This window comes from Coturnix japonica, chromosome 3, assembly GCF_001577835.2.
Source record: "Coturnix japonica isolate 7356 chromosome 3, Coturnix japonica 2.1, whole genome shotgun sequence".
Classification (NCBI taxonomy): domain Eukaryota; kingdom Metazoa; phylum Chordata; class Aves; order Galliformes; family Phasianidae; genus Coturnix; species Coturnix japonica.
This window is the reverse complement of record NC_029518.1, coordinates 44454577-44481306: the sequence shown is the minus strand read 5'-3', so window position 1 is coordinate 44481306 and position 26730 is coordinate 44454577. Positions and strand designations below refer to the sequence as shown.

General features: G+C 33.9%; 1 protein-coding gene across 15 annotated transcripts in view; it reads left to right on the top strand.

Annotated features, from left to right (window-relative positions):
• SYNE1 (spectrin repeat containing nuclear envelope protein 1) overlaps positions 1-26730 on the top strand; it is a 280905-nt gene that overhangs the window by 84499 nt on the left and 169676 nt on the right. For all 15 annotated transcript variants that reach the window (XM_015858221.2, XM_015858220.2, XM_032443851.1 and 12 more), the window contains 22 exons: positions 337-433; positions 1472-1674; positions 3984-4148; positions 5277-5429; positions 5868-6011; positions 6280-6453; positions 7502-7660; positions 8549-8713; positions 9312-9446; positions 10305-10463; positions 10765-10973; positions 11244-11352; positions 12649-12813; positions 14514-14681; positions 15251-15427; positions 17234-17374; positions 18460-18620; positions 20969-21113; positions 23709-23936; positions 24468-24566; positions 25647-25834; positions 25946-26069. In XM_015858221.2, coding sequence (XP_015713707.2) covers positions 337-433; positions 1472-1674; positions 3984-4148; positions 5277-5429; positions 5868-6011; positions 6280-6453; positions 7502-7660; positions 8549-8713; positions 9312-9446; positions 10305-10463; positions 10765-10973; positions 11244-11352; positions 12649-12813; positions 14514-14681; positions 15251-15427; positions 17234-17374; positions 18460-18620; positions 20969-21113; positions 23709-23936; positions 24468-24566; positions 25647-25834; positions 25946-26069 — 3468 coding nt within the window. The remainder of the gene's footprint in view (positions 1-336; positions 434-1471; positions 1675-3983; positions 4149-5276; positions 5430-5867; positions 6012-6279; positions 6454-7501; positions 7661-8548; positions 8714-9311; positions 9447-10304; positions 10464-10764; positions 10974-11243; positions 11353-12648; positions 12814-14513; positions 14682-15250; positions 15428-17233; positions 17375-18459; positions 18621-20968; positions 21114-23708; positions 23937-24467; positions 24567-25646; positions 25835-25945; positions 26070-26730) is intronic.

Genomic DNA, 26730 nt, shown 5'->3' with positions numbered 1-26730 from the left:
TATTTATTTCCAATAACATTCTTCTCTGATCATGTGAATTTAATTGTTTGGTGTATGAACCTTCCATGTATAACATTCTAAGAATTTCAGCAACTGATTAACTAACAAACTAACTGATAACATATTAAATATTCTTTCCTTAGGCACAGTAAATAAACTCAATTTGTGAGGGGAAAGACTATTATTAATTTGAAAAGAAGACGTTTTAATATTATCTCATAAATAAATGAAGAAATAATGAAGTTAAAACTGTCATTGCTCTTCTGGTGTAATTTCAGGGTACTTGTGCTAAAATTTATATTAGTTTTCTCTGTTGTATTTTCTTTTTCTTTTCAGTCTGTTATTGAAAATAATAAATTCTTTGAGCAATACGAAGTTACATACCAGATATTGAAAAGAGCAGCTGAAATGTATGCCAAAGCAAATGGCTCAGGTAACTGCTTGTGTTTCTATTGTTGTTCTGGGAATGACACTTTAGACAAAAAAGATCATCTAAGATTTGTTTATTCAGTGCAGTAGAGCTATACAGCAGCTGGAATCTGTCTGAAACTCTACAGCTTGTGATAGCAATTTTGCATTTTCTCTAGCATGAGTCCAACTGGTACAGAGCATCCCACTACTTTTTAAATTCCTTAATGTTCAGATGGTGGTGATCATGCTCAGACTTTCTACTCATGCATTCTAACTTCTGGATTGTTGATCTGGGCTCAATGGTGTGACAATGAAACAATTAATGACATGTTCCAGTGGTTGGGGCATTCCCCACCTTGGCTTCATTCACTAAGACAGAAAGGGAGCTGGTCCAGGGGTTGTTCTGGAAACAGAAGTATCTCCTAACTGATTTACATTTCTTCATTAACTGTGAAAAATTATAAGGGGAACCCAAACAACAGTTGTACCGGATATACATGAAAGAAATGTGTAGCTAATTCAACAGATATATCCAGTCATTGCTGACCAGCACTGCTTCACTGAGGGAGAATGCACAAGTGCAATATTTGACCAAGGTAGTTACAGACATAAGATCACTTTAATCTCCACTGAGATGTAATGTCTATGGAAGACTGCTACAGCTTCCAGAATGATTAGCAGACTTGCAGAGAAATTTGTTATCTTTTCTGTTGGGAAATTTAAGTCAATGATGGTGACACTCAAGTTTTATGTAATTGACAAGATAATCTTAAAAAGAATGTAAATTAATAGATTTACTCAATCATATAACAAAATCTAAAAGCAAATTATTTTCCAGAGGGTAAGTAATCACTTATATGAAATCAGAAACAGCAGTGCAAATTAGAGGTCACCTTAGCTGAAAGCTAATTTGCCAGTCTTCTGTAGGTATTATGAAGTCTCAGTATTTACTTGGGTTCTTTTCCTTACCTCTATTTCTTCCTTCTGGAATAAGGACAACAGTGAGGAAAATATTAAAAAGTAAATGACAAAAATAATCAATGTCTTTCCTGTATCTTAGTGGAAGAAGTTGAGAGTGTGATGAAATTCATGAGTGAAACAACAGCACAGTGGAGGAACCTCTCAGTAGAGGTGAGAAGTGTAAGAAGCATGTTGGAAGAAGTAATTGCTAACTGGGACAGATACAGCAGCACTGTGGCAGGTCTGCAAGCCTGGCTGGAGGATGCTGAAAAAATGCTCAATCAGACTGAACAGTCTAAAAAGGTATGAACTAATACCAAATATGTAAGACTGTTTTGTATAATATCAAATCCCAAGTGTTTTGGAACTTTTTTGTACAGCTCCTCCTGGGAACTTCCTGTCATATAATGTCTCTTTTGCTACCATGCTATGTTCTGATACTGACGAGCTAAGATTCATGTTTGTGACAGTTCAGTAATGACCCAGATTGACCTGAATAATGCTTCATTTAATAGTTGCTCTTTTGAGATTGGGTAAGAGTAGGATGTTTTAATTTCTGTTTTTGTAAATCGTAAAATATAAGATTGACATCAAGACATGACAGAGTGCCATAGTTATTGGTAGAAGTTTGGTAGTTAAAGATATTATAAAAGAATGGAATAGACTTAAAGTAAAAATAAACCTATTAAATAATGTAAATATTAAAAGTAGTTAATGCTAAGCAAGAAGGATGGATTGGTCTGAGAAGCTACTTTTTATTTTTATGAGATATAAAGAGTTTCTACAAGCTGTGTTAAAAACCTTTGGGCATGAAAGCATTACTATTCACAGAATGCTGATATATTAAGTATACTCTACTGCATCAAAACTGTTAACAGGTATTAAGAAGTAATATAAAACAACCTATAGATTGAGATACGTATTTTAGGTTACTTTTATTATTAATGTTGAATCTAGACGTCCACAGGAATAATGTTCCCTAAATTCCAAGGATAGTTTTGATTAGCAGTTTTAACATTCATTTATTAAAAAAGTACTTATGGGTTTGTAAGGTTATACAATTGTCATTCCCGAGTATCTTGAGTCCCAAGTGAAAGATGATAACTTCCGCTTGCTATATGGCAAGCTTTTTAAACATTTCCAAATATTTGTTCTGTAAAACTACCAATACATCAGTAATCAAAGAATTGTAGGGGTTGGAAGGGACCTCTGGAGAGCAACTAGTCCAACCCCAACTAAAGGAGTCACCCTAGAGTACATGAGAGTAGGTAATATTATATAAAGATTTAATTGGTGCTCATTTGAAACCTTTACAATGTAAACACCATCATATTCTGTCCCAGGCATAGATAAGTTCATCTTCTATTCATTGCCTTTGTATTATTTCAAAATCAGTAAGTACTCTTGTTCTTTCTGCGGAAGAAAGTGGTTTCTTAACTTTGTCATTGGGTTCTCTGTTTTGTTATGAAGCTGTGATGAAGCTGTGTCACAGAAAATCTGGAAGAAAAAATATCAATCAGTATGCAGTACTCAAAATTTAACAGCAAGTTTATTAATAAACAAGCCAATTTTTCTACAACTTTTTTTCTTTACATGTGGTGCCTCATAAGCACTTCTAGTCACAGTCCTTTTGCAATGTGCACCTTTCTTCACCTGTGTTTGAAGCAAGGGGGGACACAGATCTGACACTGTTGCATGAGAAGTCATTTATTTTTAGAGTAGATTGAGAGTCATTAATGAAATGGTACAGTGCCCCTTCCTTGGTCTTGAAGACCAAGTGAAACTGTGCAGCTTCTGTCCTTGTGGCTATTCTATTTTTTTCTTCTAAAGATTGTGGCCTCGTTGATTTAGTCCACTGGCAACAGTAATTGCCCTGAGCACTCCACTGAATTGTGTACTGTCTCGGAGAAGGGCAGCTGCCAGATGCCAAAATCGTGTTAGAGAATGTACGAACCATTAAATAATGTGGATAATCAGGAGAGAGTGATTGAATCCTTGAGATCACTGTGGCAATAATGCCTGGAGGTGCTTTTCTTATGACCAACTGCCCTTTCTCCTGTAGAGCAAAAATAAAGGAATGCAGGGAGGAAGTTTGTCTTCTCTGCCAACTCATGAGTGTGTGCTTGCCTACAAGATGTAGGCAAGCATTTGGCATAGTAGGTGGGTTATTTAGGCTGTCTCAATGGAGTGGAGGAAAAAAATCAGTCTCGCTTTTTCCTTCCCCTCTCAACTGCTCTGAAGGAAGCAGTGGTGAAGAATTAATCTCAGATCGCAAACTGGATGAATACTGACTGATTTCAGTTACAAACCAAATCCTTTCTCTTAAGGAGGATTTCTACCAGTTTAACTGAAGCTACTCACTGCAGTAAAATAAGCTATGTGTAAACTAGTGGCAATTTTTAATCCAGTAGACTGTGCTCAAACATTATAAAATTCTATTGTGGCATATCCATTTAAAAGCCAGAATTTCATAAGTTCATAAGCCAGTATGACTTCAGAGAGTTCAAAGAGCTTTATCAAACCATTAGCTAGTGACTAAATTTTAGTTTAATGGTTTAATGTAAACACTATTTGCAAAAGTTTAGGAAAGGTGTTTTCATTTTTTTCTTTAGGATTTCTTTCGGCATTTACCGCATTGGATCCAACAGCACACAGCCATGAATGATGCTGGTAATTTTCTGATTGAAACATGTGATGAGACCATTTCCAGGGACCTTAAGCAGCAACTTTTGTTACTAAATGGAAGATGGAGAGAATTGTTTATGCAAGTGAAGCAAGTATGTGTTTTTGCTCTTGTCACTTTTAAATACTTATGTTTACTTTGACATTTCCATGCCAGGGAGACAATTTGCCCCACTAGCAGAACTATAGAACAACTTACTAAAGTGCTTAATTGTTTATAATTATTTATATTAGAATTGAAACATTGACTGGAGTTAATTGCTATTGGGATGTTTGCTTTGTTTATATTTTTGATTATACAGTTTTATATTTTTCCTTTTATACATTTACAGCTAAAATATTTTGTATTTTATCTTTGTATTCTCAATACAGGGAATATTATTCATTCACAACTTCTAATTTCTTAGAAAAAATGAGTTTTATATACCTATTTTTATTGTAAGCTCTGTAAAACTAAGTAGTTAAAATTGTGAACATTAATATTACTCTTTAATTGCAGTTATGTTCAATTACAGTACTGCAACCATAAGCATGTGCAATGCAAGCTAGCTAAGTGTTCCCCAAATCAGTCAGGCATTAGATCATTCTCAAGCACCAGGAAGCACTAATAATAAATGAAACAAGCAAACAAGAAGACTTATCTCATAGAAGACATTCAACACATTAGAAAAGATTATTGCTTTTATGTTCACTTTAAAAAGCAGAGACAAGATAAGGTTATGCAGAAGAATTTCATACCTCATGAGCACATTAGAAAATATAATGACTAACTATCCAGATACATCCAACAGTGTTCCCTTTTCAGTGACTTATAATCAGTACTTGCTTATTTGAAGATGTTGAATCTGTTTTCTAACATTTCAGTCAAATTAAATGGAAATGCAAATAATGAGTGCCCCTCGTTCCCTGTTTTTTTTCTATTGTAACTTGTACAAACTAGATGGCAAACTAGAAACAAATGACAATTTGGGGTTCTCAGAATGATCAAAACATTTAGAAAGGCTGAACACTTGTATGAATGTCATCCTTTTAAGTATCAGCACCACTGAAAATAATGCAGACCCTTAGCTTAGAAGATTAGTTTCTATTACTTTGTAGTTTATTAAATATAATTTTTCTAGTAACAAAAGTTGCTCTGAAATACATACAAATTCACTTTAGGAATTTGTGACATTTGATTAAGTTTTTTGATTTTTTTTTTTTTCTTCTGTATATTTTCACAGTATGCTCGGGCAGATGAACTGGACAAAATGCAGAAAGAATACCTGGATGGTGTGGCTAATTTGACAGCTTTTGTTGATGGAAGCAATAGAAAATTTTCATCAGCTGTAGAATTGTCCTTCCTAGATGTGAAGATGTTCATACAAGATTTAGAAGTAAGTGTTTTTTACCATCCATTTTTCCTCTTTCAAAAGAGCAAAATGTAAAACGGGTAAAATGAAATACTATTTTTGCATACATTTCCATTTTTACTTTTTTTTCACTAGTGGTACTTTTGAATAATTTATTCTATAGCTTACTCAGAGCCTTGTATTTTGTGGCTGACATTCCTAGAACACATCTCCAAAACTCTTTCCAATTGGATAATGGTTTATGATTAGTTTCACTTCACATCTGTGTGAATTGACTGATTGTCATGTTTTTATGTTGATACAAAATTTTCATGTGAAATATTTGAATCATTTGAAACATTCTCTAATCTTCACAGTCCACTGTGTCAAATGTTGGGATATATCTCTTGCATCTCAGTAAATGCATAAATGTCATTGTTTATTTTTTTCCTTAATTTTATTTTTACAAAATCTTTGTTACAGAATATTAAGCAGAAATTGCCTGCCATGGAAACTCAATACAAAATGGTCACAAGAACAGCACAACTTATTACAAAAGAAGTTTCCCAAGAAGAAGTAAATGAAATGCTTGCAACTTTGACAAAGATCAAAGAGCAGCTGAGCAAGGTGACAAAATACTTTTTCTTTTTACAGACATTGAACTCAGAAATATGCATTCAAGCATAAATATGGTAACAATTGAGTTAATTCAGATGTAGAAAATGTTACTACTTCTTCATTTCAAGATTGTCATCCTTAAATGCATTATTATCTTTAATTAACATATTATTGATATTGACCTTAAAGAATTAATTAATTTGCACACTGATAAAGCTGTTGTTTGTTGGAATTTACCACCTTCTTAAAAATTATTTTTCTTTAAAATGTTTAAAAGGTCAAGGAGTATTCCTGTGCCCTTCTGTATGAATGCCAGCATCTGCTGTCACCACTTGAAGAACAAGAGAAACAAATAACAAATTTCTATGAATCTCTTGAAAAGGTCAATGAAATAATTTCTATTCTGGATCCTGAATCACAACCTACAACTGTTCTTAAGCAAAAAGCTCAAGTAAGTTTAGAAAGTGACTCACCTTAAAAAAGCTTTGATTTCTCTAAATATTTACAACTTAATTTCCATTTTTTTTTTAAATATTTATTTTCTTATGGGAAGCAGAAGTATATATATAAATAAGCAAACAAAAAGAGCCAATATATTTAATTTGGTGCATATTTATGTATACACTAAATGTTTTATTTTCCAATGATAACAAGGTTTGATATTATTTTAAAAAAAAAAAAGTCTGATGAGCTTCACTGTTCAATCTTCTCTTCTACATATAACACCATGTTACTGACATAGCCAATCTGCTGTTTAAGTAGTAGCTTGTAAGTGCTCCTTTCCTCTACTTCTGAAAGTTGTCCAAACCCAGAAAGTTGTGATAAAATTACATGTTTCCTCTGCAGTTATTTACCATCAAATAACTGAAATCTACTCAGCTCTGCGAAGGATGCTGACTTCTGCTGAACAGATTAAATGGAAATTTGTGCTGAGAAATAATGTTCTTTCAACAGAACAGTTTCCTCACCACAAGAACTGTTTTATTTATTTTTTCAGGTTTTATAATTTCATGTGTTCTTCACCCTCCTTTTTTTTTTTTTCCCCTATTTATAATTCTTATTTGTTATAAAACGTGAAATCCAATAGCTGACAGGAAAGAATGATTTGTTGGAAGGCAAGGTCAAACTGCTGTTAAGATTTGTCCGTCTTATGTCCATTTTCACTGTGGTCAGCTTAGAATTGTACACTAAATACATCCCATAAAACTAGTCATATTTATGTACTTACCTGCATTCTCCAAAAGCTTTCCCAATGGCTTTGGTACATATCTATTTATTTGTTGTTTTTATTTTTTATTTTTTAACAGATAGTTAGAAATCTATTTGTATGTAGAACTCTGCATCTATGGAAATAGTTATCTGACTTGTGTTATTCCATCTAATGTTTTGTGACTTTGTCCCTTTTGTTCTTATTGTTAAAAAAAGATCTCCCTGTTATTTTGCCAAACTTTTCTCTCCTTTGTTCCTGGCCAGGGTGGATATATGTTTCTTTCTTTCAGGATTTGGTAGCTTATCAAGAAAACTGCAAGAAAGCGTTGTCCCTCATTGAGAGAAATAGTCAGAGTATCCTGCAGTGCGTGGCTTCTAGTGAAATGTTGCAGCATTTCCATCAGTCAACATTTCAGAAGAATGTTACACAAGTTCAGATTACTTTTCAGGTAATTAAACTATTTTTAAAACCTTATTCATATGCAGTTGATACATCCTCCCAGATCAACAATTCATTCCTCTGTAGCTCTGTTGGTAACAAGTGGTCAGGGGGACTAAATGTCCTCTTCCATGCATGAGCTCCCACACCATTTTTAATTTCCTTTGAATTTCCTGCCCTGACTAATTATTTGGTCTTATATTCATATACATTCCCTTTACATAAAGCATGTGAGACAGAAAGTCTGGCAGTTGTTACTTCTCTAGGCCTTTCTGTTTTCTCAGAAAATGCAGTAGATTCTGAAGATGAAGCTGCATTTATGTCTACACGTTTTCCAACATAAGAAATGTAAGAAATGCATAGAATGGTCTAGGGTCCCTTTGCCTTTAGATTTGTATCTTGTTACTAGTAATACTGATATTTTCAGGGCTACTTAGCCCCAGTCTAGAATGATATCTAATGTCTTGTGTTCAGATGTCCAGCTAAAGTCTGCATTCTTATATGACTCTAATATTATAAATAAAGTTATCTGCAACCTTTAAAAAGTCTTAGCAAGATGTTTAAATTGACAGCTAAGGATTTGATTAGCTCATTGGGTAAAACTGTTATAATTTCTAACACTGCAATGAGTAATTGGTGAGAAAATAAAGTCAGTGATTAGTACACAGTTCTGGATTTACCTTGGTTCAGCTGAAATAGTGAATGGTTTGTTTCTTCCATTATTTTTTTTCACTTGATTCTGGAATGGTAACCACTCACTAATGCAATGTGTCTAAGGTTTCAAAACAAGAGGAGTAGAAACTAAAGCTTTTCTGTCTATTTCAAGCATGCATTTTTGTCATAAAACAGTAAATAGCAATGAGAATGTGCCCACTCATTTTCTTTGCTTGTAACTCAGAATATGGTCAGGAAAGCTGGTGACTGGAGGAAAAACATAGAAGTAAATAGTCGTTTGATGAAGAAATTTGAGGAGTCTAGAGCAGAACTGGAAAAAGTGATACAGATTGCTAATTATTGCTTAAAAGAAAAAGGAAATCCTGAAGAGCTTCTCAGAAAGCATAGCGTGAGTAAATTCTCAGATTTTTCTATGGAAATTTTGTGATTCTGTGATTTTTAAGAGCATAAAGGCTACTTAATTTTAAAACTGTCATGGATTTCTTTTGTGTGTTGAAATTGTAAAAGTCAGATCAAATACTAAGATTGGAATAGGAAAAGTTAAAAAATAAAATAAAAATCCCTCTTATTGATGAATGTAAGCAACCAGGAAGTGCAGAATGTAGAACCCCTTAGAGGTATGGGTTGACTTTGAAGAACTATTTGGAGTGAGAGCACTAGTCTACATTTTGATCAACTCACACATCAGCTGATGAGTTTTCAGATGAATGAATATTCATATCGGTATTATAACCATTACTTAAGCAAGTGGCTTTAAAACCTATTTTGTTAAAACCCTGTATGAAAGCATTGTCTAGGCATCCCAGAATTAATTAATTTTCTGGATTATAAATATCTAGAATAAGTTTTCCTGAGATAAAATTCCACTTCTTTTGTACAGCAGAAGTAAATTTGAAACTTTAAGAGTTTGTTAGGGAACTTCATGCTAGCAGGTATTAGAAATGGGCTTCATCTTCTCACTTTTCCACCTTCCAATTCAAACTCAGGAATTTTTTAACCAGTTGGACCAGAGAGTCCTAAATGCCTTCCTGAAAGCTTGTGATGAACTTACTGACATTCTCCCTGAACAAGAGCAACATAGCCTGCAAGAAGCTGTGAGGAAACTCCATAGGCAGTGGAAGGTGAGTGACATTGAACATTTTCTCTGGAAGTTCTAAATCTTAACTCAGGGAAGTTTCCACATGACAATTACCTTGAATATATATGTGAAAGAAGGAGGAAAAAGTTACATTTTTTGGATTCCTATACAATTATATTTTAAAAAGTGCTTTTCAAAATCAGCTACAACTATATCTACAAACACCTTCTGCCAGATCAAGTGGTCAAGAGTCTTCCTCTATATGCAGACACTGATTCCTGTGCTGAGAAACTTTGTTGAGAGTAGATGTTAGTTGTTCTTTAAGCTGATGTAGGATAACTGCAGTTATTTTCCTAACATTAGGAAAGCAAATATGTAAGAGATACATTTAAACTGTGTCATCCACCAAAAGCTCTAAGAACAGAACAAGTATGGCTCATAAGCTATGGATTTTTTTTGCCTGCTACAGCATATTATTCCAATTAAAGCCAGAGTAATGGATGAGTGGTTTCTCACTGGCACACTAACAGGAACCTCTGGGTGCAGGTGTGAATACAGTTTCACTATGTTTGCTTTATTGTTTTTATACAGAAAATATCTGGAGAATCTTGCCAAGTATCAAGATGTCTCTGAGACTTGTCTTATATGCATATATATACACACACATATTCTGGGTCCCAGAAACATGTGCATTTATCATACATATGAGACATTAGAACAGGGTAAAAGTTATTTGATTTTCTTAAATGAATACTGAATAAATCCTATATATTCATTCAAGTATATGCTTTGTTTTCTGTATCAGGAGTCATTAGATAATTTAATTGTAGTAACTTCACACTGAGATAAAGGGTGTGTTGTTTTATTTCTGTGCTTGTTTATTGCCCCTGTGGGAGTGTAGGATCTTCAAATGGAAGCCCCATATCATTTGATCCATTTGAAGATTGAAGTGCAGAAAAGCAAGCTCCTGGTCACAGTGGAAGAGTGCAAAGCAGAACTGGCTCGACAGAATAAGGTGCTAAGCAGAGAAGGCAGAGAAAGGATGATCGAAGAGCACAAGGTATGATTAATATGCCAGTAAGTGGGTATTTATAGAAATACATCTGAATGTAAATGATAAACAGAAGGTCTGACCAGCTCTAGCCATCAAACACTCTATGCACCACAAAATTCAATAAATTGTTTGAGCCTTCCACAGAAAGTTTCATTTGAAATTGATCCTTTCATTTTAATACCTAGGAGCTCAGCTATGAGTGTGTATGACATAGGAGCTTAGTATATCCTAGAGCGTGATGTAGATAGCTTTATGAATTCTGCCATTTTATATTTTTTGCTGAATTTTCTGCTTTGTCTCCTATCAGTTGTTCTTTGGTGACAAGGGATCTTACCACCTCTGTGAGAAAAGATTACAACGGATTGAAGAACTGTGCCATAAACTTCCAGTTTCTGATCCAGTGAGGGCTACATTGGAAAGTAGCCAACGAATCCTGAAGGAGCTCAAATCTCAGATAGACAGTACATACACAAAACTAACAGAGCATTCAGACATCTGGAAGAGCTATATAAACAGGTGTCAGCTCAATTCCTGTATGGGTCTGGTAGTGTGTTACGTGTGATTATGCCTCTAATTGTCATTACAGATTCACATAAAGAATGTTAAATACTGTGTTGTTAACTTCAAGTTACCTATAATTATACTTCATGTAGTGATTCCATATATTATGGTGGGATTTTGAGGGCTTTATAATTATTGCCATAAATTTAAAAGCTTACTGTTTAGTGGTGTTCATTTTTGTCTAATCTTTTTCCTTGCTTTGTATTATGTGATGTTTTATTTCAGATTTTCTGAACTGGCAAATTGGATTTCGTCTACAGAGAGAGAGCTAAAGAGGATAAAGGAAAGTGTCAGTGATACTGCTAAATATGAGCAATTTAAATCATCTGTCGGGGTGAGACATTGGCTTATATTCTAACAAAGCCACAGTCATTGAAACTGTGACTAGATAAAAATGTGTTATGAAGTACTACAGCATGGAGTCCATAGATAGGATTCTGCTGATTCTTGGTATTCTTAAAAACATTTCCAGGAGAAATTTCCACGTGCAAGAATTTGTGGCAGAAGGGCCTACTTCTACTATTCTAGAGAATAACAAATCTCTCTAACTGTGTGTTCAGAGCATTCAAAATACAGAATCAAGTAGATAAAGTACTTGCACCTCTTTCTGCTTCATATACAGTTCAAAGTTTTGAACAAAGAAAAGCCAAAATTTCTGGACTGGATATGAAGGATCAAGTTACAGTCATACATTTAGTAATACTTAGCTACATCTCTTCTACAGTAGTATAGTAGAGGAGGCAAAGACAGCCTACCATTCACTTTGTATTGGTAAGAGAAATGGTAGGAAAGCTGAAGATTCTGTCCTGGTTCTTCAGAGAAAATTTAACATTGTGTTTTTCTTTTTCTTCTTTTTTTCTTTTTCCGCTACATGCTAGGAGCCTAAACAGGAATATCACATATCATAGCAGTTTGTGTGAAAGACATGAACAGATTTTGAAGGCTAACACTCCTCCTAAATGTGGAGGTTGGTGGCCTGTGGTGGGGGTGGGTTGGAGATTCATGATCTTTGAGGTCCCTTACAACCCAGGCAATTCTATGATTCTAACTCTGCAGAAAAATATAATTAGGGTGACCTTGATAAACCAGAAAGATTGTTAGCTTAACAGGTATTCCTGCTCCAGAAAGCCTGATTTTTTCATGCATTTCACCTTCCAGCGGGATATCATCAGCACTGAGATCAAGACATCAAAAAAATTCTGCTTGAGAACAGCTATTAAAATAAGTATTAATAATAAAAATACACAGAACTTAATGTCATATGAAGCTTGTGTTTGGGAAAGCTTTATTTAACATTAAAATTGTAACTAAGTTATTTGATTGATATATGGAAAATATATGCATGGTACCATCTATCTGTCTTCTATAAGTTAAAAGTACTAGTTTGTAAAGAGAAAGTACTCCTCTATTACATTATCGAATGTAGCTCTCTAAAGTCTATAAAGAAAAAAATATATCCACTGATTGGAACATAATCAAGTAAGGGATTCAAATTTTACACTTCAAATGTTTCAAGATAAGAACAAAAATAGTATGTTTTTATTAATAAACTCTGTACTGACGTCATGAATGGCACTCATTAATACTTTTTTTTTATTTGAAGAAAATATGGTTCTTTTTCCTTCCATAGGAAATCAGGAAGCATATTAACAAGCAGGGAGAGAATCACAGCTGGCTGAAATCTAGACTTGCAGTTATTACTACAATATGTACTGATATGGAGGCCAAGAAAACAGAAGATGAACTTTGTAAACTTTCCAGTGACTTCAAAGGACTTCTGGATTTGCTGGCTGAGGTACAGTATGAGGGAAACAAGAAACCTCCATTTGCAATGTCACATGAAATGACGTGAATCATGGCTTCACAAGCTTCCTACTGTGTATTTTTAGTTAAACTGCAAGCATTCAACAAGAAAAAATTGTTTTCTGTGCAACTAGCAGTAAAAAATTGCTTGACAGCATTATATTTGGTTGGCTTTTTTTGTTTGTTTTTATTTGATTGGATGGTTGTTTGATGTTACTTATTTAACAAAACTGGAGTGTGTTCCAGTAAAAATATTCCTAGTAAGTATAAAAATGTCAACATTTTTAGAGACAAGAGTTAGTTTTCTAAAATCATCTTAATTAACATTGGCAAAGTCCATCAACTAATGGATATATAACTTGATTTTAATATTGATCTGTATGTCTTTTATGCTGAAACAATAAAGAAAATACTGAGGTGCTTTCCAATCATTAAGATGCTGAGCATGCACTGAATTTGCAGAAAAATCTTGCAGATGCCTGAGGTCTAAATGGTAGTGAGATACTAGAACTATTGAAATCACGACAAGTTTCAGGCCAATAAGTAGAACTTCTCAGAATCCAGCGAACCTTTTAGTTTTGTGGGATTTCAGTGACTTTGCTGCTATATGACCTTTGCAGTAAAAAAGACAGATTAGGAGAAACTTGGTACTTCGCTTAGAAGGCAGAACAGATCTATCCGGAAAACAGTTCATTACAGGCAGACATTTCTGGTTTCAAATTGTATACTTAATGTCAGTTTGTGAAGACCTTTTAGATTTTCTAAATGAGTTTAATTTCCATCCATCTAATCAAATTTTTCTGAACTTCGATGCTGTGAAAAGTATGTTTGGAAAATCAGCGGGAACCAATGTTCTGATTTCCAATTGACTTCAAGAAATTATAAATAAAATGCCTTTTTATCTATCTATCTATATATTTTTTTTTAATAAAAAGCACTTAGGCTTTTTGTTTCCTTCAAATGTCAAAGCCACAAGTAGTCAGGATGTTCCTCTGAAGTGAATATGGATTGGAAGGAAAACAAGAGAGTAAGGGAAGATGGAAAGTAAGTTGTTTCTTAGTTCTAGAATGCTATGAAAACCTTAAATTACAGAAACTGCCAGGACATACCCTTTTCTGATAATTAGATACAAGTAGTATCAAGTCATCAAGTACAAGTCATACAAACAGAGATCCTTCTGATAACTTGAATAAATATATTGTTTTCTTCATAAAATTTGGTGAACTAAGTTTGCACCACATGCATGTTGTAGTCCATAAAATCAAGGTAAGAGTGCACTTCAATATATTTCTGATTAGACAAGGCTTTGCTGCAGAAGATCTGAAAGGTGACAAAATTTTTGTGAATTGAGTATCGTGTTTTTCATAATCTGAATCAGCTTGTAATGCTGAGGAAAGCACATATATTCTAAGTGATCATCAGCAAGAGGCTGTCACAGGCAGCTCTTTCCCTTGTGGCAATGTAATAGGGAGTACGCCTAAAAAAGACAAACATCTCCACAGTATCATTTTAAGTCTACATTTCACTCATCAGTGTAAAGCTGAAGTTATATGCTATGAATTCTGGAAATGAGAGTGGTTTTAGTTTAGACAATTCTCTACACTTTTACAAAAGGTATTCAAAATACATGCATGCACTTAAATATAAATGTACTTTTTAACATGAAATACATAAAGTTATAATTAATTGTAGATTGAAAGGACATTAGGCACTGTTGGAGATTGTGTCCAATGTAAAGAAGAGGTTAAAAGTGCAATTGAAGAGTTAATCAACAACTCTAAGGAAGCCCAAGCAGAAGCTGAAAAGATCCTGGATACGGAAAGTTTATTGCAAGCTCAGCAACTACTGTTTCATCATCAGGTAGAGCAATTTCTCCATAAATGTCCATATTTTATCATTTTCTTTAAGCCAGAATGTATTTATTCACCAAATTGTACTATGTCCAGAGTCATAATTCTCTTTATTAAGTTTGCAAGAATCATAACCGGGAAAAACTGTGATTTTCTGGTAATTCTATAGAGCAAAACACAACTTGGGCATTCTTCTACTGCTTTCTAATGCAGGCTGACATATTGCTATGATCAATATGAGACTTCAACCTGTTACTCAGAGGATGCATGAACAAATTCATTTGCTTGTGGATACTGCTGCAATTATTCAACTTATGCAGCTTTTAAAACATTCATTTGGATGAATGACCATATATTGCCACTTTCTATTTGTATGCCACATAAAGTGTATAGTATATACTTTTCAAAATCCACGTCATATGCTTTATGAGTATATGAGACTCAAGTAATACTTCCACAGTTTATTCTCGTTCAGTGTTCTTATTGTATACCCCATAGCAAACTACAGAAAGTTGTTTCTCTATATGTTCTCCAAATGAGAAAGAAATCTGATCATTCCTATTGGGTGAATCCTCCTAGCAAAGGACAAGGAGACTCCGTGCAAAGAGACAAGGTGTGCAACAGCAGATTTTCCAGGCTAAACAGTTGCAGATTGAAGGTGGACTGCCAAGTGCAATGCAGGAAGATTTACTAAAGCTAGAAGGAACACTGGAGAACATGCAGCAGACTATGGAGAAACGTGAAGAGCAATTGCAAGTGGGTACTTGAAAACAAAACTAAACACATCTACTTCATTCTCCTTACTTTTCCTTATTATTTTTTTCCCCACTAATTAAAAAAAAAAAACACAAAAAAACCACCAATAGTCAGGATGTACTTTCTCACCTCAGAATCTTGATCCTCAGGATCTTTGTGATTAGTATCTCCATCAAAAATTCTTGAAGCTGCTACATACATCTTAATAAAGAACTAGCACTTTGTTTGAAAGTATTTAAAAGTCCCAACTCTTCTATCATAATAAATATTTTCAGTAGCCATCTGTGAACTACTGTTTCAATGAGCTAATTGTCTGTTATTGTTATTAAAAATGACCACAACCTTTAATTTGGAGTACTTGAGCTGGATGTTACAATAGAAACATCTGATATTGCACAAATATAATCTTAGACTAGGATGTTGGAATAGTTGTTGTCATCCTAAACTTAGAGAAGTGTCACAGAGAAATAAAACTGATTGCTTTAGGCTGTATAGCTCACCACTAACTAAACTGTGATGTACTGTCCTTTACATTTCCCTAATAAGAACTGTAATATGGTTGGTCCACTACTTCACATAAATGTTCACAATCATAAAAACTATTCCCAGTGTTAAAACACGATGCAAAACAAGACCAATGGAGCCTCAGTAAGTTTAGCTAATAATTTATTATGAATACATTTTTTCCCAAATATAAAATCTAAATTTGGCAGCGCTTTATTTCAGAATAATATATATATATATAATATATATATGTATTATTTTCTCATATATATATATATATTTAATATTACTTTTCATAAATAGTTTATTATAATTCTTGTAACTGACAATAAAAGGCAAATCAGTACAATGTTGGTCAAAATTATATACGATCAAAAAGAAAAAATATATCCTTAAGTGTGAGTACCTTTTTTTCCCCATAACTTTCTACTCTAATTAATTTCATAAAATCACGGAATCACAAGGTTGGAAAGGACCTACAAGATCACCTAGTCAAACCATCCTCCCATTGCAGTTGCTATCACAAGCCACTAAACCATATCTTGTAGCTCCTTATCCAGACACTTCCTGAATGCTGTCAGGGACAGTGACTTCACCACCTCCCTGGGCTGCCATTCCAGTGCCAGATCACTCTCAGAGAGAAAAAGGTTTTCCTGATCTAAATCTGCCCTGGTACACCTCGCGGCCATTTCCTCAGGTCCTGTTTGTTCTCTGAGAGAAGAGGCCAAACCTCCTCATCAGATCCTCCCTTCAGGAAGTCATAGAGTGCAATGAAGTCTCCCCTGAGCCTCCTCTTCTTCTCTAGACTAAACAGTAACAGCTCCCTTAGCCACTCTTCATAAGTTTTGTGCTCCAGACCCTTGCCAGTTTTGTTGCCCTTCTCTCAATGTGCTCCAGGGCCTTCATGAGAAGACTTGAAAATCCTTTTAGATAATGCTAATTCCTGCTAGCATAAGCCAGTAAGCATCTGCAGTCATCACTTCAGATGTTTAAGTTATAAGATTTTTAGTTTTAAATATTCTTGACAGATTAGAAAGTGTGCAAAATCAGTGAATCTGTGTAAGAATTATAGCTTTTTTGGGGTTTAGAATATTCTTATGTGTAGAATTTTTAACATTCCATTAGAAACGTTTCTATTTTATTATAGGTATTTTAGATATTTTTCCTTCTTTTATAACTTAAAATTATATATATATAATATATATTATATATATACATATTTCTTCATTTGTCCTTTTGTTTTTTGTGGTTTGTTTTTTGTTCATTCATTTCTTTTTTTTTGTTTGTTTCCTTTTTTTCCAGGTCACAATAAATAAATGGGAGCAGTTTGAAAGGGACAAAGAAACAGTAGTAAAATATCTTAATCAAGCGAGCTGTGCACTTGAACGTATCTTAAACTTTAGCAGTTTAGAAAGCCTGTCTTCAGAACTGGATCAGACAAAGGTATTCCCTGTGTGAAATACAGGAGCTGAGATATCCTTCTACTTCGTTTTTTAGTTTGTCTTGTTTTGTTTTTGTTTGCATGTTCCAAGTGCACTGCATACAGTCTTTGCATGATTTACTGTTAATGCTGGTACAAACTGCCTACACTGATTAGAGACTGCATAAATTGTTCAGAGGTAAACAGTTATTTCATGAAAAGATCGTGAATAATTACTCAAGATACAAAAATTAAGTAAATAGATTGGGGAGGTTGGGGCAGGTAAAATGATTTTGGAGACTTCTCATTTTATATTCAGCAATCATTTACACTAGGAAGCTAAGCAGCATCAAGCTCTGACATACATGGGTCTTTGCTAAATTTGGATTCTGCAAACTGGCACTCATCTAGCCCTGAGAAAGTAAAGGAGAGACTTCCATTATAAGGAAGCCATAAACCAGGTGCTCTTCATACGAGAGGATCATCCCAGCCCATTTTATTTACTACTACAATGGACTGACTTTCCTGCATTCTCTGTATTTCTTTACATTTTTACCCATTGATGGAGTTTATACCAAATTATTTCCACCTTGTTGACCATTTATATTTAACTTGTATGACAGAAAACAGTTGCTAAACAAAGGGAAATTACAAGCTACAAAATATTACAGAGACATCTCTGAAAACGATAGTGTCTAAAGATAAAATAAAGATGATTACTGAAAGTATATAGCATTCTGAAGTTCATAAAAGTTTCTCGAAGAACCCTAGGATAAATTTCCATAGGTTGAGTTAAAATCTCTTCAAAGTATATAGTTTCCCTTGCTATATTTTATTCAATATAACTTGTTAGAACAAACACATTTCTTAAAAACAAACAAACAAACAAACAAACACACATGCAAAAAAAATCCTTCTTAATGGCAACATGGTGGGTAAGCCTTCTTTAGGGATTCCTTCTGTGTATTTACACATTCATAACATCTGTTTAGGGCACGTGTAACTGTGCAAAACATTTTCAACCACAAACGATGAGAAAAAAAAATGTTTTGTGAATATGTATATATGAAACTATATGGTTGTGTTAATGTGTCTTGTATCATTACAGGAACTTTCTAAAAACAGTGGAGCTATGGCAGTACAAGCTGAAAACTTGGTGAAGAATTCTTCTGAGATACAGCTTGGTTCAAAGAGCAAACAAGCCCTGCAGCAGCAGGCAAAATCTATCCAAGAACGAGTAAAAAAAGTGGATGTTACTCTAGAAGAAGAGTATGTTCTTAACAAGTCCTAATGTTTATTCTCTGCTATAAGATTGTTTTAGGTCTTTGAAATCTCTTGCTAATATTCTGTGTTATCTCATCAGCTCAGTTATCTCATTTTCAACTTGCCATGGCACAGCTACAAGATTATAATATAAAATATGTCAAAAGTAATACACACAAATAATTTAGATCTTTGTTAGGTAATATGTTATTTATGAAACTACTGTAGTTGCATTTATCTTGTCATAGTTCTTATCTTTAAGCCCTACTAATTAATCTCATTTCTGAAATACTAGAATCTCTTGGGAACAAAAATTCTCAGCAAATATGAGAATGTCTACCATGTTCTCAATTTTCAGTTTCCACTTCTCCATATAAATGTCAAGAAGTGCCTTTATCTTAGTTGAATGCCTACATTCTATTTCATGGACAGTATCAAAAGCTGCTTCTGCTATTACAAATTACCAAGGCATCACTTGTCAAACATTTATAATAATGTTTAAATTCCAAGAAAATATTGTTAACTGCTGTAAATATTTGTAGTTTTGGCATTTGCTAAGGTCTCATATTTTTTCCCAAATAAGTCAAAGTTATTAATCTCAAAGTTATTCAACTTGTACTTCAGCTTTTCCCATTTTTTTATATACACATACATTTGTATGTGTGTTTGAAATTTCTATTTTTAGAGCTGACTCAAAAATGATGGATGATATAGGCCTATTCTAAGTTGTCTTACTGGATTAATGGTGCAGATTAATTTGCTATACAAGTTTGAGAAGATATTCTGCGGTGGAATACCAAGTATCCCACCTGAATATGAGCAAAATACAATGGAATCATAATTGTTTTGTGCTTTCTCCATTATTGACCATTGTCATACTACTATGAATTACAAGTTACTAGGAAAAAAAAAAAAAAAAAAGTGTGGTTTTAGTGTTCTTCTTCTTTTATATGGGAAATTTATCCTTTCAACAATGAATATTTTAAATAACGCCATCTGCTATTAAATGAAATCTGTGCTGATATTCCCTTTTGATCTCAATGTGGAAGAAGTTTTAGCTGAATGTATGGATTATACAGAATGTCTGTGGTATTGTGATACAACAGATAATAAATAAAATAAATCCCTTCTGCAAAGCATGAATATGAACAACTCACTAAAGTTAATCTGCAGAATGCACAACCAGTGTGTAAGAGTTATGTTGTAACTTATATCAATAAAAGTCTTTTCCCAATAGTTAAAACTGAATACATATATACATATATACATATATACATATGATCTCAGCAAACAGAAAAGGGAAACTTACTTGAAAATAGGAATTAAAAATGACAAGGCCAAATTTTAGGTGACATCTTTTGTCGCAGCTTCCTCTATCATTACTAAGAGAAAAACAAAATGAAAATAAAAACTCCTTTCAAGATGAATGTTTTTTAAGGCTATATTTAAAGAAAACTATATTTTGGAATTTTGTAATATTCAGACTTTTCTAATGATGTTTTTCTATATTCAGTAAAACAAAAAATCCATGTTTTACAAGCTATATTCAGGACCCACATTAGCACTGATGTCTTTACATTGGCTCGAAATTAACAGAAACTTGTACATGGGAAATTAATGTTAGGCCTTATAAGGAGCTCAGACTTCTTATTTGTGACCAGAAACTGGGGTGTTTTCCTATCCGTAAGAAATAAGAATCAGTCACATACAGACTCTTTTTCACATATCTCTAACGTATATTTCAAAGCATGCATATACACATATATATACACATATTCACTCTTGGGTAGTTGAGTCATATTTCTTGATTCTTTGACTCAATATCAAATAATTGCCTCAGGAAAAAGCAATTTCCTATAAAATAGGCAGATTGTTATTATATAAAAATAAGTCCAATAAAGCCATCAATCACTGTCAAAAACATTTACTTCTCTATTGCATTCATTATAAACCTTCTGCTTTATCAATTTAAAGGCTCTGTCAAATAACACCTGTGCACAGTTAGCTCTATTTTTAGATGTCTGATATAATCAAAATTCCATATAATTCCATATAAATCACACTTATATGATTTATATGATATACTTCCTGCTGTCATGAAATTCTTTACATACAACTGGTCAGTGAAAATGTATTCTATTTCAATATTTGGTGTTATCACTATGGCCAATGTAATTTTTTAACCATCTGAAAGAGAGCCAAGTTTGAATTTAAGTGCACATCTTGGTCTTCCAGCATATTTTAATATGCCCCTCCTGTAGTCTGAATTAGTTACATTTTTATTCAAGCAAGAATATGGGCAACTTCATTATATTAAACTGTTTATTCTCTCTAACTAATTTGGTTAATTTTAGTCTTAAAAGAATGGAGATGATGAAAAACAAGTGGGATCATTTTGGCAAAAATTTTGAAGCTCTGTCCACCTGGATAGCTGAAAAAGAAAAAGAACTGGAAACTTTGGACACATCTCCTTTGGACACACAGATCAGCCAAATCAAGGTGATTAGTTCTTGTTATGTATAGCATTAAAGAACAGTTCTTTCTTGTTTTTTGCTAGAGGCCAAGAAGGAAAACAAACATTTTATGTGTTTCAGAACAAGCAGGACACAATGATAATGTACTTACTATATGAAGATACCAAGCAGTAACATTTTGCATAAGTTAAAGGGAAGTTCTTCTGCCTTCTCTGTTAGGGATTAGTTTACAGATGTGGAGTCTTTGTGCATATGATTAAAAAATATTGAATTCATACTCCTTATTTTATTTTAGCAAAAAGTACATGCATATATAAGAAGTCCATATAGGTGGTGTTTGTTTTTTTTTTAAACATGTATCATCTAATGGATATTAATCTTCATTTTAATTTTCAAGCTAAAGTCATAAAGTTATGTATCTTTATTATGAACTAATAAAGGAACTATTGCTTTTTGTAGCTTGCAAATCTACATTCCATTTGTTGCAATTATATTTACACAGTTCTAAATTCTGTGTGCACACCTGTACATTTGTTCCACTGGTATACACTGTCATCCATTCTTATTTGACAGTAGTTACTACATAGGATTTCACTGTTAAAGACAGAAAATAAATGGATCAAATGATATTAATATTGCATTACAGTGTAGCAATTCTTTTCTGTTCAAATGAAGCCTAAATAAGCTCCACTAGTACATTCAGGCCAATGCTCCAGACACGGTCTTCCATGTTATATAAGCAGATAAACAGTAATTCTATCAATGTCTTACAAGTTTCTGGATATTCCACAACAATTCTTCATTTAAACAAATTGACAGAATGCAAATGGCTGAAAGGAAGTTGTTATAAATGTTTGAGTAAGCAGACACAAAACCCTGATAAAATCTAGGGTACATAATTGAAATTCAGGTGAACAAAGCAATTTTTTTGAACAGTTATATGAATCATACAACATCAGATATGTGGATGTAGTTTGAGGTCTCCTTCATCAGCACTGCTCTGTTCCTAATTTTGCAGAACTCGTTGCTTTTTATTCTAAGTTTCCCAATGGGTTAGTTTGTGTCACAATGCTAATCAGTATTAGTTCGTAATTCAATGAACAGCATTTTAGTAAGGAATTGCAAATGAAGAGAAAATAATTTGTTTTGATACATTTGACTGAATAGATTTTAAAAAAATAAAAAAGACAGGGTGGTCAGCAGAACATAATTATCATGCATATCAGTGGTAATATTCTGCTTTTTATGACACTTTGCAAAACCCGGTGATGTCTGCAGAGCCAGATTTTCACCTGCACATATCTCTGAAATTCCTGGTGGACAAAATGACAGTTATCACAAGGAGTGAAAACTGGTGGTAGACTAAATGAGAGCCTGAAGGCCTTGATTATACACTTTCTTTTATGTAACTGAGTGAATTTAACAGAAGAGTGTGGGAGTAAATATGTGCTGCCTAATTTGTATCTGATGCATTGTTAGATAATTTCATCTTGAAATAGGCAAACATACTATTTTTCTTCAGCTTTATGTTCTCATGCAAAAAAAGATATTTTATAGTCTGAATTAATTCAGAATATATTGCATAAAAGAACACTATAAATGCTTAAAGAACCACATACTTTTTCCTGCACTGTCACTGTACTAATTGTAGACTCTGAATGTTGCCATTTTTGAGCTGTCTAATGTCAAGTAAGGCACTTTACTTTTTTTGCAATTATACCAGAAAGTGGGTACATTTACTGCCTGTGAGAGTGAATTTTCAGGAAAGCTTTAGGTTGATGTCATACACGCACGTCTCTTAATATTGTCATATCTGAGAATGCTAGTGCCTCTTTTACTTTCAATGAGATATTTAGGCTCACTCAGTTCTCTCCTTGATGCATGTCCTTTATCTCTTTTGAAGAGAGCTTCAAAGACATGCTACATCAGCAATAATGATGTATAATCATTATTATCATCAATATAATCATCAATAATGAAAAGAATATTTTCATTAAAAGGAAAAAAAAAAATCTCTAAGTTCTAAAATGTTTTTTGAACAAACAGCCACCAAAGAAAAAGTACCAGAAGTTTCTCGCATATTGTAGCTTTCAGGTCTCCTTCTAAATAGCAGCACAAGCAACAGGAGGTAGTTATTGTCTTAGACCTGGTGAAATATACAGTCAGTATTTATGCATTTTGTAATGGAAATAAAAAATAACTGAAAAGTACCAAAGCCATTGTCACAATGGTGTCATAGTAAAATCCAATTTATACTGCAGTGCAGTTCTTTATTTAATCCTCTGCCTGGGAGCATGTCCACCTTATCTCAGTAAGTAATTCAATTTATATTCTACAGTTCCATGCTATCATTTCAATTTAGAAAAGAAAAAAGAAAAAAAAAAAATAGGTGCTGTTTTTTGTGGCAGACTAATTTCAAACTTTTTCCTATGTAATTTTAAGAAAAAAAGAAAGGGAACATATAGGGCATATTAGAGACTTTCATTAGTAGATTAGTAGTCAATTAACTCTTTTTAAATAAAGGGTAGTGGTAACAAAGGTGAAAGAAGAAAGTTTAGAGTATGTTTCAAATAATTAAAAAAAATTGTACTTCTTTGTTTACTATTACTTTACATTTTAGGTTATTATTACTGAAATAGATGGTAAAATGAATGGAATCTCAAAACTAGAAGAAGAAGCAAAATCATTTACCCAGTTTGTTACCTCTGGAGAATGTGCACGTATCAAAGCCAAACTGACTCATATCAAAAGGTATTGGGAAGAGCTAAGAGAACATGCACAAAGATTGGAAGGTAACATCACAGGAAAAGCATCAGCACAGCAGAAATATGAAGAAAGCCTTAAACAGGTAGACAATACAAAATCTAATGGGATATTTTCTGCAATTCTGCAATTCTGTTTTACAAAAACTGAATATAAAATGCTATCTTTTACAAGTATGGACTAGAACATATGAGAGGTTTTTTAAGGTAATCACAAGACCTCCATAGGTATATTTTTGCTCTGAATAATTTAAAAGAAAAATTTGGGAAGGTATTAAAATATACATACTCGAAAATGTACACTGTCTTTTAAAAAAATATAAGTGAGACTTCTGGATTTCTCAATGGTGAAACACATATTTATAAATTCAGTAATTTAAACTTTAGGTTGTTAGCATGAGTATGTAATATATTACATGATAACTGAATGTTATTTTGCCCCAATCCCAAGAATCCATGCACAGTTTGGATCTTTTACCTTCAAAAAACGCTCAGGACTACAAAAGAATGAAATGTAATTTAATTTTCTTGGCACTAAATATTTATATAATGTCATTTAAAGCATGTCTGTAGTTCTTGCCATTTACAGACTGTTTTTTATTTCCTTTTCTTTGTAGGTGCAGCAGTCAGTGTCTGAATTTGAAACAATGTTAGCTGAGCCTCTCACATCATGCAATTCATCATCAGCAACATATGGAGACCTACAGGATTGCATGGTGAGCATGTGGCCTGTGACTCCTGCCACCAAGTCCAGAGAAATTCTGCCACACTGAACTTACAAAAACCCCAGTAACCTTCAGGCCATGGGCTGCCTGATGTCACATAGGCAGGGGCTGACTGAGGTGGGCTAATCTGCTTAAGGTTCCAGCAGACATTCTGCTAAGTCTTTCACTGTTTCTAACATGTCTGGAGGGCTTTTCCCCATCCTGGAGGAAGGAAAGCCTTAAAAGTATGATTCCAGTCATCAGGTTTTTGTTTTTAATTTTATGCATCTAGAGCATTGTGAAAAAAAATAGAAGATAATAAACATGTCTAGGAGACACTGTTCCTCAAGATTTTGATGAAACTTGGGTCTTGATATAGAGAATTCTAATTAAAAACATAAAGAAAATTTTTTAAAAAAAATGAATTGCCCTGGAAGTATTTTTTCTTGGACAATGCAGAAACTGAACAGTTCTGGCAGACAAGATTTTATTTGTGCTGCTAGAAGCCTCTGGGTGTTTGAGCATTTGGTTCAGTCCATCATAATTAGGAAGGAAACAATGGACTGGTATTCAGACTACATATGAAACTGAATCTCTTACGATTTTTTCCTGCTGGATTTGTAATATGCTCTTGCCATGATAGTCTTTATCTACCTTTCTGACAGAAGTTCACTGTAAATATTCCCTGTCTCTCCCTTATCATGCTATGGGCTGCATTCCTCACAGTCTGTAATTACTGTATCTGTATAAATTAAAGCATGCTATAGGGGATTTGGGTAGAAATTTGCCCTACATGATCATTCTGCACAGCACACCTGTACAGAAGATCTCACTTCTCTTTCCTGACAGGCTTTTCTTTAACACAGTGTGTAAGATAGTCTTTCCCCACCGCAGGTTTGTGGTGATTGATACACTTGGGATGTGTGTATCTAGGGTAGATGTGAGAGAAATGTAATGTATAAAGTGACTTTGTGATCTGAAAATGTGACATTTTGTCCAACTATGGGTGTAAGTATAGATTGTTTTTCAACATCATTACTGCAGCTTTGATATTTTTGCATGCAACTTCTCTTTCTTCTACGTGTTCATTAGGACCTTTGTCATACTATGGAAAAACTGAGCAACACACTGGCCTCTCTCTCAGCCTGTGCCCGAAAAGCTGCCAGCAAAGAAAAAGCTTCTCAGGAGGTTACAGAATTACAGCAGAGATATGAAAAGATACTAGAAAATGCTAAAGAGAAACAAATCTTACTGGAGACTCTTCTGGCTCGATGGCAGAAGTAAGTAAGCTACTATGTCTGCTATAATGGACACAGAGACCTTCCTGCAGTCAGTCTGTGAGACCAACGGGAAGGCTTGTTTTGTTAATGCTCTAAACATGATTTTCTCAGGCAGGAGAAAGAACTGTGTGCTTTCCAGACCTGGCTGGAAGGGTGTGAAGCTGCAGCCAAGCCTTCAGAGCAGTATGCTTCTGCTGACAGACTTAAGCTGGAAGGGGAACTGCAATCACTGCAGGTATGTTTCAACTGAAAGGATGAAGTTACTCAACTCTTGTCTGAAAAGTCACTTGATTTAGAGATGTCTTAGGGAAATATTACACTACAACAAAGACAAGAAAATGACAGAAAGAATGTTTTTTGCAAATATAATATGCCTTCTCAAGAAAAATTATTTCCTAATATATCCTATTATTTATCAAAGAGGGATATTGATCTGCTTCCCAGAGTGTCATTTCTCTAGAAAAATTCCCTTATTAAGCAATTCTGCTCCCTTAGCCTCCTCTTCTGCAGGCTGATCAGTCCCAACTCTCATCCTCTCCTCACAGGAGAGATGCTCCTGTCCCTTGGTATCTGTGGCCCTTAATTAGATGCCCTCCAGAATGTTCGTGACTCTAGTGTTGGGGATTACCCTGAACTGTTTGGTTTCAAAGTATGTTTCACATACAAGTGAATTTAAAGACTGTATTTTACTGACAAGTTCTCCAGGAATGCTTCTCATTTTTAAAGAGGGACATACTGAATTTGTAGGTTTCTCTTTAGTACTGTAACTCAGTGAGAGAAATTCCCTTTTCAGATGAACATATATGTAGCTTTCAAGACTTCTGAATTCTAAATAACACGTAAAGATTTGAGGATTTAACCCTGGAGCTCTAATGCACTCTCATAACTACACATAA